Source organism: Cynocephalus volans, chromosome 5 (assembly GCF_027409185.1).
Source record: "Cynocephalus volans isolate mCynVol1 chromosome 5, mCynVol1.pri, whole genome shotgun sequence".
Taxonomy (NCBI): domain Eukaryota; kingdom Metazoa; phylum Chordata; class Mammalia; order Dermoptera; family Cynocephalidae; genus Cynocephalus; species Cynocephalus volans.
The window spans coordinates 130,088,614-130,106,473 of NC_084464.1; the positions used below are offsets into that span (position 1 = coordinate 130,088,614).

The following is a 17,860-nucleotide window of genomic DNA, read 5'->3' on the forward strand; positions in this document are numbered from 1 at the left end:
CCCTCTACATCTTTCCCAACACTTGGAATCCTAATCCTTTTTAATTTCAAGCATTTCTGTTAGGGGTGTATTCATATCTTTTGCATTTCTTTAATATGCAGTGATGTTGGTATTTTATTTATTTATTTGTCATACATATATCTTCTTTTGTGAATTGTTTGCATATCTTTTGCCCACTTTAATTTTGAGCTGTTTTCTTAGTTGAGTTATTCATATATTCTAGGTATAAGTTCTTTGACATATATATGTCTTATAACTGTATTTCTCCCAAAATATAGCTTGCTTTTCATTTAATTTTATAAAATCTCGTTTATTATTTTTTTCTTTTATGGTTTTTTTAGTTTTATGTTCTAAAAAAAGAAATATATATTTGCCTTTGTCAGGGTCCAAAGATGTCTCTTTTATGTTTTCTTCAAGAAGTTTTACAGTGTTAGCTTTTAAATTTATTTCCATGTTCCATATTGAATATTATTTTTTATATATGCTGTGAGGTAATGGTCAAAGCTCACTTTATAATAAAATAGGATTTTATAAAATAGGATTATTTTTCTAATGCCATTTGTTAAAAAAGACTATCCTGTTTCTTATTGAATTACTTTGGTCCCTTTGTCAGAATCAATTGATCACATATGTATTCATGCATTTCTGGACTCACTATTCTGCTTAATTGATCTGTATGTCTATTCTTATACTAATGCCACAGTGTGTTGATTACTATAGCTTTCTAGCAAGGCATGAAATCAGGTATCGTAAACTCTCCAAATTTGTTCTTCATTTTCAATACCTTTTCAGTAATTTAGACTCCATACGTTTTCATATAAATTTTCAATTCAGCTTGTCAATTTCTTTCCCAAAAAGCCTGTTATAATTTGACTGGGAGTTCACTGAATCTGTAGATCAATTTGGGAAGAATTGGCATCTTAAGAATATTGAATCTTCCAATGTATGAATATGGCATAACTTTGCATTTACTTAGGTCTTTATAATTTTTCTCTGCAATGTTTTATAGTTTTTGGTATGCAACCTTTGAGCACATATTGTTAAATTTCTCTCTCTCTCTCTCTCTCTCTGTGTGTGTGTGTGTGTGTGTGTGTGTGTGTGTGTGTGTTTAATTTAAAGGCAAATGCTACTATTTGTTCCATTTCGGTTTCCAATTTTGATGCTAGAATAGAAAAATTAAACTATTTTTATACATTGTGTTAGTCCTTTTCTGTTACTTATAACAGAAATACCGGAAATGGGTAATTTGTAAAGAAACAGTATTTGTTGCTTACAGTTTCAGAGGCTGGGAAGTCCAAACCCAGGGAACACATCTAGTGAGGGCCTTGGTGGTGGTGACAGCAATACAGGGTCTCACATGCTGATGGCTGAGCTACAGAGAGAGAGAGAGAGTTTCTCACACACTCTCCTTTTAAAACCATGAGAACCATGCACATGACCACCATTAAACCATCAAGGGATTAACCCATTCACTAGGGCATGGTCCTTACAAACTAATCACCTCTTCAAGGCCCCACCTTTCAATTACCATAATAGGATTTCCCACCCTCTTAACACTCTCACAGTGGGGATTAAGTCTCAATGAGTTTTGAGGGGACATCCAGTTCACAGCATACATTAAACTTCTATACTGTATCCTTGCTTAACTTATTAGTACCAGTTATGTTTTGATAGTCATTGGAATTTTGTATGTAGATACTTATGTCATCTGCAATTAAAGTTTCACTTTTTCATTTTCAATCTATGTAATTTTTATTTCACTTTCTTTCCTATTGCAGTAAAACATTGACTAAAAGTGGTAGGAGCAAACATCATTGCCTTATTTCTCATGTTAAATAGAAAGCATTCAGTCTTTTACAGTTGCGAATGATGTTAGCTGTATTTTACTTATAGATGCCCTTTATGGTTTTGAAGATGTCTCTTCATATTCCTAGTTTACTAATGATAATGGCTTATTAAGAATTTGTGTTCAATTTTGTTTAATGGCCTTTCTGCATCTATCAACATGGTCATATGATATTTCTTTATAACTGTTAATCTGGTGAGTCATATTGATTGGTTTTCAGAGGTTAATCCAGCTTTTCAATGCTCAGAGAAACCCTGTTTGGTCATGGGAGACTATCCTTTGAAAATTATGTTGGATTATTTTTGCTAGCATTTCGTTAGTGATTTTTGGGTCTACGTTCATAACAAATATTTGGTATGGAGTTTTGGGAGTTTTTTTCTTGTAGCTGTGTGGTGTTGGTATTGGGGTACTGCTATCCTCCTGAAATGAGTTGGGAAGTATTCCTCCCTTATAATTTCTAAAAGTTTGTACAATCAATGAAATAGAAAACAGAAATACTTTAGAGGAAACCAAACCTCGACTCTTTGAAAAGATCAATAAAGTTAATGATATCCTAGAAAAATTGATCAGGAAAAAAGAGTGAAGAAACAAATAAAATCATAAATAAAAGATGGAACACCACTATAGATCCTATAGACATTAAAATAATAATATGGTAATGATATAAACAATTCTTGTGAATAAAGTTAACAACTTGTATGTAATGAACATTTCTTCCTTTTGCTTATTTTGAATTTTATTTTCTCTCATATTTCAAGTTTCTTAAGGTAAAGTTTAGGTCATTGATTTGTGATCTTTCTTCTTTACTAATATAAGTATTTCATATTATTAGTTTCTTTCCAGGCACTACTTTAATTGCATCCCATACATTTTAATATGTTGTGTTTTAATTTTCATTCAGTTTAAAATATTATTTAATTTATTTTTTATTTATTGGTTACTTAGAAATATGATGTTTAATTTCCAAATATTTGGGAGTTTTTACGATATCATTTGGTTACTGACATCTGGTTTAGTTCTGCATTGGTCTGAGAACATAATTTGTATTATTTTAGGCATTTTTACATTTATTGGGATTTGGGGCCGGCCCTGTGGCTCACTTGGGAGAGTGCAGCGCTCACAGTGCCAAGGCCGCGGGTTCAGATCCTGTATAGGGTGGCCGGTGCATTCACTGGCTGAGCATGGTGCATACGGCACTGAGCCAAGGGTTGCAATCCCCTTACTGGTCAAAAAAAAAAAAAAATTTATTGAGATTTGTTTTATGGCACAGAATAAAGTCCACTTTGATTATTATAATATGTGCTCTTGTAAATAATGTAATACTGGAGCTGTTGACCAAAATCTTTTATAAGGTCAAGTATTTTTAATTATTATTATGTCTTTATGTTTTCTCAGTTAGAGAGAGTGTTGAACTATAATTTCGATTTGTCTATTTCTTTGTTCAGTTCTCTCAGGTTTGGATTTATGAGGTTTTGTTTTTGGAGCAGTGATATTAGGTGCATACACATTAAGCATTGCCATATCTTTTTGAAAAGTTGATGGCTTTATCATTATGAAATGTCCCTCTTTATCTCTGGTAATATTACTTGTTCAAAAGTGTACTTTTTTTTTCTAATATTCATATAGCCTTTCCAACTTTCTTTTGATTGGTGTTCATGTGGTGTATTTTTTCCACACTATTGTTTATTTCATTCCTCTTTTTAATATCTTAATGTATTTCTTTTAGATAGGTTATATTTAAACCATTGTTATTCATCCAATCCTAATATCTTGCCTTTTAATTGGAATATTTAAGTCATTTTAATTTAATTTAATTATTGGTATGACTGAACTGTCTACAGTTTACTATTTGCTTTTTGCTTGCTGTATCTCCTCTTGCCCTCTTTTTTTCTTCTTTTCCTGCATTCTTTTGATTAAGTATTTTTTATGATAACATTTTCTCTTGACTTTGGATTATTAGCTGCACCTATTTGTTTTATATTGTTGGTGTTTGTCTAGGGATATATATGTTTAACTTTCCAAAATATACCTTAAAATAATATACCATTTGCATTCAGCATAAGAACCTTACAACAATAAACCTCCAATTCCCTTTTGTATCCTGTGTGATTTGTTATCATATATTTTACTATAAAAACGAAGAACAGACTGTTCAAAAAGTAGGAATGTTTTCCAGTGCCAAATCCAACACAAAGCTAAGTAGGATTAGGGCTGAACTGTGCCCATTAAATTTAAGAGCAATAAATAAGGATATTTTTTATGTTGGCAAGAGTTATGTCAATTGATCACATTGGGTTGAAGAGTATTGGAATGTGACATCCAAGAATGGCCTGTTTGACCCCATGGTAATAACCCACTGAGCACACATAAAATAGTAGACTCTAACCATCTTTACATGTGTGATAAAACATGTGAACAGTGATCTAGAATACACTGACCTAGAGGAGAACAAGAGTATTGGCGATTGTTCAAGGAAGTTCAGATCTGACTTCAATTAAACATGTGACTAGAGAAAATAAAAACTAGATAGGACACTCATTTTTTACTGCCAATGGCATTATTAAGTTTGAAGTTCCACAGAGTTACATTTTGGAAACACAACAAAAATTTTTCAGGAATTTCAATGTTTTTTGATGAGTAGGAACAATCTATAAGTTTCTATTACTAACTTTTTGCATTTTCAACTTTGAATCCAAGTATCCACGCTGTCACCTGGACTCATAGATAAGCCAGAACAAAACTTATGAGGATTCTATTTTATCTGCACAATCCTATGATGTGGCCAAATTCTAATGAAACTTGAAATTGAAGCTGATACCTCATGTTCAGGATATAAATTAGAATAGAATACAGTTTAAGTTTCCACAAAAACATGGCTGTATGTTTGGTATTATCATTTTTACTGATCCCTGGATAAACATTATGTCGATTGAAGTTGTTTAAAATTTTTTGATTACTTTGAACAAAGGTTAAAAATCTAAATTTCTGAATAGCTAGACAATTCACCATTATGAGGAATTACAAAAAAATTCGTAGAGCCCTCAAATAATTTATTTATGAGCATGTGTTCTAGTATTTCAAAAACTTGGATGACAATAATTTTTTTAAAAAAGTGATTTGAGATTTATAGCTTTTCTTTCTTTTTGTCACGGAAAATTTCTCTGTGCTGAAGTGTGAGCACACACATCACTTGAGCTGTTGCTGAGGTGGAATACAAAGCCTGCCGTCTTTCACTAACAGGGGAATAGTGAATAAATCCTCTAGTACTAAACAAACATTAAATCTAATTATGACTTAAGTTTGATGTTAGCTGTAGTACTATCTAAACGTATGGTTAGTGGTCTCGTTTATTCTCCACTATAACTTCCTGGATAAACTCTCAAATCTGGAAAGGTCTCAATGTCTATTTGTACCGTCAACTGTGCCTTAAGAATCAGTGCTTTGGTTTTTTACAATACATTGTGCAGCAGACATGTCATATTTCAGTTATTTAAAAATAAAGATGTCTCACAGGGCTACTTTATTTACTATATGATTATAGTTTTCATAACACATAATAATTTTCTATTTCTGATTATGACCCATTTTGTTTGAGTGAGTGAATATATACCCGAACTAACTGGCAAAGAAAATTATTTAAGTGAATAAGCAAATCATCCTAATTTTAAAATTTTATTCTATGCCTGATGTTATATAAGGATGAGTTACTTAGGGATGTTGGCAGTGGGTTATTTTATGCCTTGGAAGCTATGTCAATGTTTGTAATCACATTTTGGATCTTTGGGTTTAAAATAACTTCTAGTAGCATCCGCTACTGGAGAGTTTTTACTAGATAGCAATGAAGGGTGGAAATTACTTAACTATAAAGACACCAAAAGTTAGGCCTGATGATTATTTTAATATCTGTATATAGGAAAATTTTTCACCAAACACTTGGGCAGGAATGAGGACAAACTGGTGATTGTACATCGCATCCTAGAAGAAACAGTCTCATAAGTCAATGACTGTTGGCAGGAACAGAGCAGAAATATCACTGTAGTGATAGATAGAAGAATTAAGCTGAGCAATGAAAGTGTGAGTTACACAAAGTGAAATCCAGCCAGACTTGGATCTGGAATTGGCAAGGTGCTGTGCACATGAGTCTGTCATAGAGCTGTAGATCTGAGAAGGGTAATAGAACAGCATCAAAAAGAGTCAGATCACAAAGTGTAAACATCTCTGGTGGCAAACTCAGTTACAGAGAGAGGTGATGCCCACTTGGGTACCAAGACAGGCCCCACTTGGAAGGCAGAACCCACCCAGATTATTTAAACAGGGAAGGTAGAATGTAAAAAATTGTTAACTGGTGAAAAGTGGTTAGTTACTAAAAAAAAAAAAAGGTAAAAGAGAGCTGTAAGTGGGCCAGAAGTAGCAGGTACTAAAGAGCAGTTACTACCTCGAGGCTGAGGGAGGGGGGACAGTGAAGTAACAAAGGGTTGGGAGAGGACACACTCCCTGTCCCCACCCTCAGCAAGGCTGAGATTCAGATGTCTTTCAAGAGGGTGTTGCCACTACAGCCTTCAGGTGGTAAAACCAAAGCAAGTGTGCCAGAGTTTGTGGGCAAGTGCTAGGCTACAGAAGCTGGCACCATTGTTGGGTGATATGGGTGTGCTGGAGCTACTTAGAAGCAGTCTTCATGATCAGAGCGTGTGTGCAGACCAAAGCTATTCAGAAAGGTGCCTGTGGGGAGAGAGTGGCCTGAGGACACAGCTGGGATTCTTTCTGGGCCACCGATGATGATGATGATGATACTAATGAAGAACCAGAACCCAGAGCAGAAGTGTCTTCTTGCCACTATGGCTCTTTTTGGGTCCCTCTAGGGCCCTCTGTTGACTAAGCCTAACATTCTATCACCTGGACATGGAGAAATATCTACAGGGTCTAACTATAGTATCACAAAGCAGTGTGAATTTGGAGCTCAGAAACAGTAGATTGATAATTGGCACAACTGGTTTCTGAAAATGACTTATTCCAAGATCCTAAATGACACTTTAGAAATCCCCTTGGCATTTTCATTAAATTGCAAGAAGGTACAAACTCTGTAAATTAAGAGCAGAAACCCTTAAAAGGAGAATATAAGACAAAAAGATAAGCAGGTGAGCAAAAATTAAAGGTGGGCAAGATGAAATAAGAAATTATTCAAAAGAAGCTAAAATTACAATAGTGTATTTAAAGTAAGCATTGGCCATATATACATATGATAGAATTATCACTGTGTAGAATAGGAACTGTAAAATGGAGAAGAAATTTGAGAGGTAAATACAGCAAGGAAGGGAAAGCAAAAGAAAAGGATTGCGGAAGACATTAGGATATTAAAGATTTGGCAGACAGACAAGAGTGAAATACTTTAAGAATTATAGGAAATCCTGAAAAAGAAAATTGATAAATTAGAACAGATGTAAAAGTCAAAGACAAATCTAAAGAAACAGTATTGAATCAAAAAGCAATCCTGTTTCAAAACTGAAAGAACTTGCCATGTTCTAGTAAATTAATTTTTAAAAAGACTCAAACTTTTAAAAATTCTAGCAAAAATTTGAATTACATAAATAAAGAGAAAATCGTGTGTACATCTAGGTTAAAGAAAAAAGGTTACCAGCAAAGCACCTCAAAGCAGGCTTGTCTGCAAAACTAAATGCCAAAAACAATATACTAGGGGTCTTCAAAAAGTTCATGGAAAGATACATATTTATCTTGTAATTCACTTTTTCCACAAACTTTTTAAGTACCCTTGCATCAGGTGTCACTTCCCCTCCAAGCTCTTCAAGGTTTCTCCATGTCTGGTTTGGTGCTCCTTAAATGTCATCATAGCGTTTTGCACTTCTCCTATTATATAATGTTTATTCTGTCATGTTACATTTACATACTTACTTGTCTCCCTCCACTAGATTGTAGAACTTAAATGCTCCAAAATAAGATAAGGTAAAATGACTTTGTCTAAAGTTTAATCTTTGAACAAATTTAAGAGGTAAGTGCTGTACCCAACCCCTCCCTACCATTAAAAAAAAAAAAAACAGAGAAAACACATTTTCTTTCTTATTCATATAGAACTATGGTTTCTGGACAATCACATCTATTCGTAAATGCAGGAAGCAATTATAATGTTTATGTTCACTGGTATATCCCAAGAGACTAAACTGGAATAAAACAAAGCATAGAATAGATACATGATCAATATGTGTTTAATGGATGCATAGAAGTATTAGAATCAAAATTTTAAGATATTTCCCAGGAAGTTGTGTTAATGGTTACCGTTTTTATCTCCTCCATAGGCTTGTAACTGCAGCACAGTGGGATCCTTGGGTTTCCAATGCAGTGTAAATACAGGCCAATGCAAGTGTCATCCAAAATTCTCTGGTGCAACATGTTCAGAGTGCAATCGAGGTCACTGGAACTACCCTCATTGCAATGTCTGTGACTGCTTCCTGCCAGGGACAGATGCCACTACCTGTGATTCACAGACTAAAAAATGCTCCTGTAGCGATCAAACTGGACAGTGCACTTGTAAGGTATGTGCTGCCGAAATGCAGCAAGGAGACACCTCACTCAATTCTATTTCCATTGCTCAGTGTTAGCTTCATTCAGTGTTGTTCGTTTCAGTGTCCTGCTTCATTAGGCTAAACAGATGGACAAAAACTCATTGCTAGACACAGAGAGTATTAGTGCACTTTCTGTCGCTTATAACCAAATACCTGAAACTGGGTAATTTATAAAGAAACAAAGTTTATTTCTTATAGTTTTGGAGCCCGGAAAAGTCCAAGGTTCAGGGGGCATATGTAGTGAAGATCTTTTCCCTCATGGGGACTCTCTTCAGAGTCTCAAGGTGGCACAGGGCATCACATAGTGAGAAGGCAAGAGCATGTTAGCTCAGGTCTCTTTTTTTCTTATAAAGCCACTAGTTCCACTCCCATGATAATCCATTAATCCATAAATGTATTAGCCCATTAATCCATAAATGAATTAAGCACAGCCCTCATGGTCCAATCAACTCTTAAAGGCCCCACCTTTCAAATACAATATTGGGAATTAAGCTTCAAAATGAGCTTGGGGGGACATTCAAACTATAGCACAGAGTTTTCATTAGTATGTGTCCATTGACATAGAGATAAGCACTGCTTTCCAACAACTTATTTTCAATTCAAATCCAACTTTTTTTCTACTTAGTAGAGATGATATATTTTCAATGGTAAAGTGAAACTATTTTTCTTTATATCTTTGCTTTGCTTCAACAAGAATAATCTGGGAGGGGAGACAGGGAAGACAATTCTTTTAAGCTTCATCAGAGAAAATCACAGCTAAATAATAGGCTTATAAAAAACCATTTCTCCCGTAGTTAATCTGCAATCACTGTACACTGAAAAATATATTTACTGCTATGGAAGTTCAGTAAAATTTCATCACGTGTAAACCCTGACATTACAAACAGTGACTATGTGCAGATTTCTGCCCTCATTAATACTGTTAAATGATGTAGAAAAAGAGCCAATTAAAAAGGATAAGAAGGATTTTCCCTCTTAGGTATTTGTGAAAAATCAATTCCAGGATAAATGGACTTAAAACTGTGTCAGAGGTACCTTTTCAAGATAAAGTCTATGCAAGAGGGGTGGAGGAAACGGGAGGATGAAATCTGGAAAGTGGTTGTTAATATAGTCTAGACAATTTAGGAAAATGGCAGCTTCTGCCATCAAGGGTCCAGGTCAAAACAGAGTGCAGTGCTGCATTATTACATATTATGATTATTATTATATATTATATTTAACAAATTTTATATATATGTAGGTACATTATATTATGATAGTCATATAAGTGTACATTTTAACCTCCTGCCTGTTTTTTTTTCCCAACTTTGAACAGCACCACTGTTTAGGATCCAGTATGTTTATTTTGCTTTTGAAATTCTCATGAATCTTTCCCATGGCTCACAACAGAATCGTAGGAAATGTGCCACTTAGATTTAAAAAAACAATACACCTTACCCTTAGTAATATATGTATTTATAAATAAAGCATTTTTAAAAACCTATGAAATCCTCACAATAAGGGTCATTACATATGTCATTTGAGATGTGAGTCTAATACTCAGTGTGCTCTTATTTTGGCCTATTTATTTATTTATTTATTTATTTTCAAGTGTGCTCTTATTATTTGCTCTCAAGTTGACTGCCCCCAGAACGTTGCCGTTATGGACTCTGAGGGGCTGTCCTCTTTCTTCAGGTGCATGTGGAAGGCGTCCACTGTGACAGGTGCCGGCCTGGCCAATTCGGACTTGATGCCAACAACCCCCTGGGCTGCAGCCCTTGCTACTGCTTCGGCGCGACCACTCGGTGCTCGGAAGCGAAAGGCCTGATTCGTAGGCGGGTGAGTAAGGAGACGCCGAGCCACGCCAGGGAGCGACCTTAGCTCCTGCCGGCACGGAGGGCAGCGAGAAGTGGCAAAATATTGAAGTCATCCTTCCCCCGTGCGCATTTAGAAATGGTAAAGAGGCCACGTGCAGGACGGTTGGAGGAAATGCCTTTTTTCTTCCTCCTTGAAAATAGATGACTTATTGTTGATAGGGAAATGGATGCCAAGGGGAAAAGGGGAACGTTGTCAGGGAAGCATTACCATTTGCATGGGAAGGGGCTGCGCTCTGACCCGGGAGGGCACCGGGGCACGAGTGGGCATGCGCGCTATCAACGCCCCAGGAACACTAATTCATTCCAATCAGCCTTGGGACATCACTGATTGTTAGAGTGGGAGTACGTTCATTTTTACCTTAATTTTCCTTTAACTCCTGCCACTTTTAACTATTACTTTTATTGGAGTAAAAGACTTCAGTTTTCACAGATATTGTGGTTTTCACTATGCAAGTTAATCAAAAAGATTTATCTCCTGCTGTTCTTGCCTGCTCTGGGCGAGTTCTCTTTCTTGAGAGAACTCATCAGAATGGGGATAGGGACTGCAGATAGTTGTACAGTTCATAACGGAGTTTTAAAGGCATGCCCAAAAGGCTTACATGCAGCCTCTTGTTGTCTTGGATGTGGTGCAGGTGACTCTGAAGGCTGAGCAGACCGTTCTGCCTCTGGTGGACGAGGCGCTGCAGCACACCACGACCAAAGGCATCATCTTCCAGCACCCAGAGATTGTTGCACACATGGATCGGGTGAGGCAAGATCTCCATTTGGAACCATTTTATTGGAAACTCCCAGAACAATTTGAAGGAAAGAAGGTAAGAACAAGAACTTGCAAGTCACACGAGAACAAGGTGAAATGTGTCTTTGGAATCAAGCCATTTGGAGGTTTACCTAACTCATCACCTTCATTTTATTTTGTCAGTTGATGGCCTATGGAGGCAAGCTAAAGTACGCAATCTATTTCGAGGCTCGAGAAGAGACAGGTTTCTCGACCTATAATCCTCAAGTTATCATTCGAGGTGGGACTCCTACTCATGCTAGAATTATCATCAGGCATATGGCTGCTCCTCTAATTGGCCAATTGACAAGACATGAAATAGAAATGACAGAGGTAAGGTTATTAGTTGTTTGGTGCATAGATGCTAGTGGTTTTGCATTCAGTTTTGTCAGAGTGGTTTCTTTTCTTGTTAACAGAAAGAATGGAAATATTATGGTGATGATCCTCGTACCAGTAGGACGGTGACCCGTGAAGATTTCTTGGATGTACTATATGATGTTCATTATATTCTTATCAAGGCTACTTATGGAAATATCATGCGACAAAGCAGGTAAACTACAGTAGAAAATATCCAAGTTATGTTCTTATTCTAGATTTTATAGGGAAGTTCAGTAAGACATCAGATTTAGAAGTGGTTGGTTCTGGAGTGTGCTGATAGAAGATAAGCCAAGGGTGGCTTCCAGGTCACTTGAAGGAAGTTACTTCCATTCACCAAAAAAGGAAAATAGCATGAAAAGCAAGTTTAAGGGGAAAAAATATTGAATTCACCTTAGATAAGGTGAGTTTAAGATGCTAGACAAAAATTCAGTGGAACATATATTGTAGGTCAGATATAATTAACTGTTGTGCTGTAAATGGGTTACAAGATTGCTGAGAAGGTAACCTCTTTTAACCATCAGGGAAACCAGGGAGGACCAAGTTGGTGCAATGCCCTCCAACCATGAGCATTCTCAAGTGTTCACCCCAGTGTGCCATACAATATTGTCGTTTCCCCTATACATCATGATATGAAAAGATTGGGAATCACAATGAAAAGAAAAAAAACACAGAAAAACAGCAGGAATGAATGTGGTATCAACCCAAATAGTGGGAATACTTCAAGGGAATATTCAGTGTTTTCATATGACCCAAAGAGACCAGTTAAGATGAGGCTAATTGGGACTGACACTTAGGACCACACTGGTAACATTCATAATACCAGTTTCAGTAGAGTCCTGGGACAGAAATAATCTTAACCTTTTAAGAAACAAATGGAACACAATGAACCTAATATTGTGAATGTAGATTATTTTTTTTCATGAACACCATTATAAAAGGAAGGAATGACATAGTTTCAAAAGCCAAGGGATGATTATTTAATTTGGGAGAGAAGTGAGCATATTTACAGACCACAGGAAAGGGATTAGTAGCAAGGAAAATATTAAAAATATAGAATAAAGAGAGAATAATTCATGGAAGAGCCAGGAGACCACAACATCATGAGCACACATGCTGTGTTCCTTGAAGAGAAGGGACAACTTATCCAATGAGATAAAATGAGGAATCACACAGGTATAGATAAGTCCCATACCATGGAAGCAGAAAGTTGAGTTGAGTTCATGCATATAGTCTCAATTTCTCTTTCATGTGTTTCTCTGTTATGTTCTGTAAGAATACAGAATCAATATATGTTTGTAAATAGTCTTATATGATAAGTTATAAGACCAGGCTAGGAAAACAAAACAAAACAAAATGATGAAGCCTCTCACTGTCAAACAAATGAATATAAAAATACTATATTCAAATATGTGTACTGTACTAAGCACATAATTTAGAAAAGTTCTTTTATTTTATGTGGGAGATCCATATTGCTTTTTTGATTGATGTAGAGAATTTTGTTAAAAAATTAATTCAAGGACCAAAATTCACTTTCAAATCTGTATTCCTTTGGTTTCCTTGTCATATTTCTTACTGTAACAGAAGATTATTTTTATATGAAATAATAAAGAAGCACGTGCTAAAAAATGTTGTCAGCTAAATTGTTAATTATTTTAGAATATCAAATGTAAATCAAGTGGCAGAAGCCAAAGTAGGTTTGCATGTCATAGAAGACGGCAGGTATCTTTGTGAGTATGCAAATATATTATTTTGCAAATTGTTCCATGCTGCAGTAAAAGAGTTTGGTAGTACACAGAACATTTTGTTAGTAGAACTGATAGGAAAGATGTTGTCATGCATTTTTCATTATACTTTCTGTTTCTTTGCCTCTCTCAAAGATCTCACCTTCCCACGCTGTGACACTTTGTCTTTTTTCCCAGTGTCTCTTTCCCTGTCACACTATTTCACATGCCTCACTAAATGAGATTCTTTGGTTTAAGTGACCATTTTTCAAAACTTTAGAATACATAAATATTTCACTTTTTCTAAGCTCAATAAAAACTAGAGTCATAATCTAGTAATGATAAGAACAAATAAGGCAGGTCATCAGCATTGATTTTGTAAGACAGTAGAATTGTGACAAAAGTTAAAAAAACATTTAAATGTTTCCCCCAAAGTAATTAGGACATAACCTGGCATCTTTATTTATTTAGTTTCAAATTTTAAATAGTCTCAGAAAAAGAGAGTTTAAGAGTTATACATGTGGTTTGAGATTCAGACTTTATACATTTTGTCATTTTCTTTTTTCTTTGCTTTTGTCTTCTGTCACCTTTACCTGAAGGAAATAACTTTTGAATTGCAGTATTTACTTAAATAGAAGCCTGAGTTTGGCCAAATCCCTGATGCAGTCAAAACTATTGTTGCTTTCTAATTTCTGGAGAAAAATGGTGTATTGCAGAAATATCTGTTGTTGCCACTATTGGAGCTTCACTTGATTTTTATACACTTGCTGGTCTGTTATGTGCATCCATGTGCAAAAGAAGGAAAGCTGATACTGGTAGTTCCCCAGGCTATAAAATGCCGTGGAGATGCCAGTGGCAGCAAACTTGTCAACAAACACCAAGTTACCTTCCTACTCTCACAGAGAGTCCGGGAGAACATAAGGGTGGCGTCTCTTACAGGAGCAGCTCGCCACCACTGGGTGCACTAGAAGGAGCAGGAGTGACATCTGAATGTTAACTGCACGTGGGTTTCATAAAGACTGGCTGATCTTCAGAGTGCAGATTATAGTGCTAGCGAAGCCAGAACGTGCATTCGTAATTCACTTTCAATAAAACCTACCTGTGCTGGTTATAAAGTTTATGATTCAGACTCCTTAAGCAATTGGAGGTGACTTTTATTGAAGCAAAACTATTCATTGTCTCATTTAAAAGTTTATTTGCAGAACATTTTTGTGTTACCAGTTAGTCGGTCATGAAATAGTCTGAGTTTATGGACTGTGTATATTTTTAAATGTATATTTTCAAATTAATAAAAAGGGCATCAATATTTTCACTGTGAATAATTTTTTTTTTAATTATAAGGAAAATTCCACCAACAGGAGGGGTGAGTTAAATTACTTGAAGGATTTATTTAGTAAAGTTGAGAAAATATTTATTTGAAGGATTTTTTATCCTCAGAAAGAAATCAGTATTATTAGGTTATGCTTGATCATTGTTTTCTAGGTCTTTTCCTAAAGTTCTTGAAAGGACATTTAGAGGTTTGAGAGGAAGAAATTGGGAGTGGTAGAAAGTTAAAAGCAATTTCACTAGTGACTGCAGGAGATATTGTAGCAGGGAATGACCTTGGGTTGTCTGTTTGAAAAAATATAAATGTCTAGTTAATTGGTCATGTCTATCTGAAGCCACTCACATTTTTAAAAACGGAGAAAAAAATCTTTATAATAACTTCTCAACAGGATATAAGACATCCAATTTACTAAACTCCTTATGATTTATGTGGATATTTTGCTAATGCGTAATAACCTTTGAAGAAGCAAAAATGCAGATAGAAGATGTAGCACACGAGCCCCTGGAATTTAGGCAGCTTCAAAACAATATGTTAATTAGCTTAACGTAATCTTTCCACAACATAAACATATATCAAAATGTCATATTGTTGTGTTCATAGATATATACAATTATTATTTGTCATTTTTATTAGCCCGTTTCTGTTACTTGTAACAAAATACCCAGAACTGGGTGCTTTGTAAGAAAACAAAATTTATTGCTTACAGTTTTGGAGGCTGGGAATTCCAAAGTCCAGAGAACACATTTGGTGAAGGTCTTGGTGGTGGCAACAGTGACTCAGGGTTCTCACGTGGCAGAAAATGGCAGAGCAGAGAGAGAGTTCCTCATACACTCTCCTTTTGAAGCCCTCATAACCACATCCCTGACCACCATCATTCATCCATTCACTGTGGCATGGTCCTACAATCTAATCACCTCTTCAAGGACCCACCTTTCAATTACCACAATAGGATTTCCCACCCTCAACAGTTACAGTGGGGATTAAGTTTCTAATATATGAATTCTGGGGAACACAGTACAATCAATCCACAGCATCGTTTTAAAGTGACCAAACAATAGAATATGCTTGAGGTTGACAAAGACCTGAAAATATTCTTCTTGTGGGATTGAGTGTTTGCTGGGTGATCTTAAGTGACTGATATGATAATCTAAGTATGTACTGGCTGGTTCTAGGATCTCTGAAATCTCAATGGAGGTAGCTGAAAAAGGACGTGTAACAGCAGTGACTCCTGCAGCTCACTTGATAGAAAAATGTGATTGTCCCCCAGGCTATTCTGGCTTGTCCTGTGAGGTAAGTTAGCTCCTACTAGCCTGTTTAATCTCCACTCACTACAGGAGCCAAATGCAAATGCTCCCAGAACCACCTTTGCTGCAATCAGTTTTACTTTCATAGGTATTCTTAACCTATTTTGTTTGATCTTTCACTCACAGTGTAAGACACAGTAGCAAGAGAATGATGTTATTGTGACCTAATAATACAAATCACAACTGAAGGGAAATATTTGATAAAATGTTAAAAGATTGTGGAAATATGGAACAATAAAAAAATAAGAATGTTTTTATAAGATACATTTATTAGAATGATCTATTTTCTTGGCACCACTTCCAAACTGTTAGAGACATTTAAACTGCAGTGAATTATGAGATAGGATTATATCAGGTTTTGAAAGTGTTTTTATATGGAACGTGACAAAACTTACGCTCTCAATAGCAGGTTGTTCCCTTCAACATAGGTTTCTCAGAAGTACATATATTTGTTCCAACAATGCTATTATCATTTAGTCATAACATTTTTAAAACTGCTTTTTTTGCTTTCTGGGATATTTTGACTACCCTCAGAATTGGAAAATTTTCTAGATTTTCATCTTCTGGAAGTCTTTAATTTCCACAAATATTAAATATTAATAGGAACAGTATGATGTACGGAAAGTAGAATGGATAAGAAACTGGCATTGGTTTGAGTCGAATTTCACCATATACTAGGGCTGAGACCCACACAGGTTACTAAACCTCTTTAAGCTTTAGATGGTAAACCCCCAAGTTCCTAAGTGACTGCCACCTTACTGACCCCTGTTCTGCAGACTTCACAGTCTAAAGCCTGGAAGGGGCCTCCGGGACCTGCTGTAGCTCCACAGCCCGGATTCCTTCTCATCAGTCAGACTGGTTGGTGCCCACAGCATATCAGTTAGATATTATTAATATCTTCCGCTCCTACAGCCTAAGAATCTTATGAAGACTAAATGATCTATGAACCTTAAGCACTCACCACAGTGCCTGGCGTGTAGTCAATGTTAGTTGCCGTGATTAATATTATTATTAATGCAATAACATTTATATACCTATGTATTGATTAATTTATAAATCACTTTACACATCTTATTTTGTAAACAGGATTTGGGAAGTTTTATTAAGTATGGCACATGATAACATTAAGTCAACAGTGAAGTACAACTTAAAAATATTGAATACAAATTTCTTGAGAGGTGTTAAGGCATATGGAAAAGCAAAAGGAATTAGGTTTCAGAGAATCCTACATAGCTCTGCGACTTGGACAGCGTACTTGATCTGTTTGTTGCTGAACCTTAGGTTTTTTACCTATGGAATCATCATGAGGATTGATTTAAGTGGAAACATGTGAGAAAGCCCCATTGTAATCTGAAGTGCCATTCAGCTTAGATAGCATCACATGGATTCCACTTTGTTCAGAGAACAATTTATAGAATAGCTGCAAATGTTTTGTGAAGCATCCTTGGAATAATTTTATAGCCCTTTTCTGACTGCTCTGAAGGACAGTATTCATTTGAATGTGTCTATTTTGATTCAGTAAATAATCAAACAATCCACCTCATTTTAAAATCGTAACTCCTACGTACATCTATTTATATATTTATACACATACCAGTAAGCATGTGCATTGCACTTATATGCACAGCCCACCCTAAATACGTATGCACACAGTGTATGGGTGAAAAATTAGATGGTGTGGTACATATAAAATATGCTACATTTCCAGTAAGCATGAAAGATTAAAAGATAGAGGACAGAAAGAACTTGAGGTTTTTCTAGACAAAGGTGAAATTTTATTTATACAAGGAGTGTTTGGCTATACTTATGAGCTGTGTGACCTTGGTCAATTCCCTTAATTGCTATAGGCCTTAGTTATTATATAGTTATCCAACATATAAAATGACAGGTTGAGTTTCAAAGTTCTAAAATTCTCTGGTTCTGTAATATTATTTTTCTGTAGAAGATATTCAGTAAGTAGTCTAGGTTGACCTTTAGAGTTCTTGAAGAGAAAGTTATTACAGCTATATTTTTTCTGCATTTATTTAAAATAATACTATTCACTTATGAACAAAAATGTAGTAGAGTAGCAAATTATT

General features: G+C 35.5%; 1 protein-coding gene across 1 annotated transcript in view; it reads left to right on the forward strand.

Annotated features, from left to right (window-relative positions):
- Nucleotides 1-17,860, forward strand: part of LAMA2 (laminin subunit alpha 2) — a 547,521-nt gene that overhangs the window by 353,162 nt on the left and 176,499 nt on the right. The window contains exons 23-28 of the mRNA XM_063098359.1: nucleotides 8,155-8,391; nucleotides 10,096-10,239; nucleotides 10,910-11,089; nucleotides 11,197-11,385; nucleotides 11,469-11,602; nucleotides 15,651-15,768. Of these exons, the coding sequence (XP_062954429.1) occupies nucleotides 8,155-8,391; nucleotides 10,096-10,239; nucleotides 10,910-11,089; nucleotides 11,197-11,385; nucleotides 11,469-11,602; nucleotides 15,651-15,768 (1,002 nt within the window). The remainder of the gene's footprint in view (nucleotides 1-8,154; nucleotides 8,392-10,095; nucleotides 10,240-10,909; nucleotides 11,090-11,196; nucleotides 11,386-11,468; nucleotides 11,603-15,650; nucleotides 15,769-17,860) is intronic.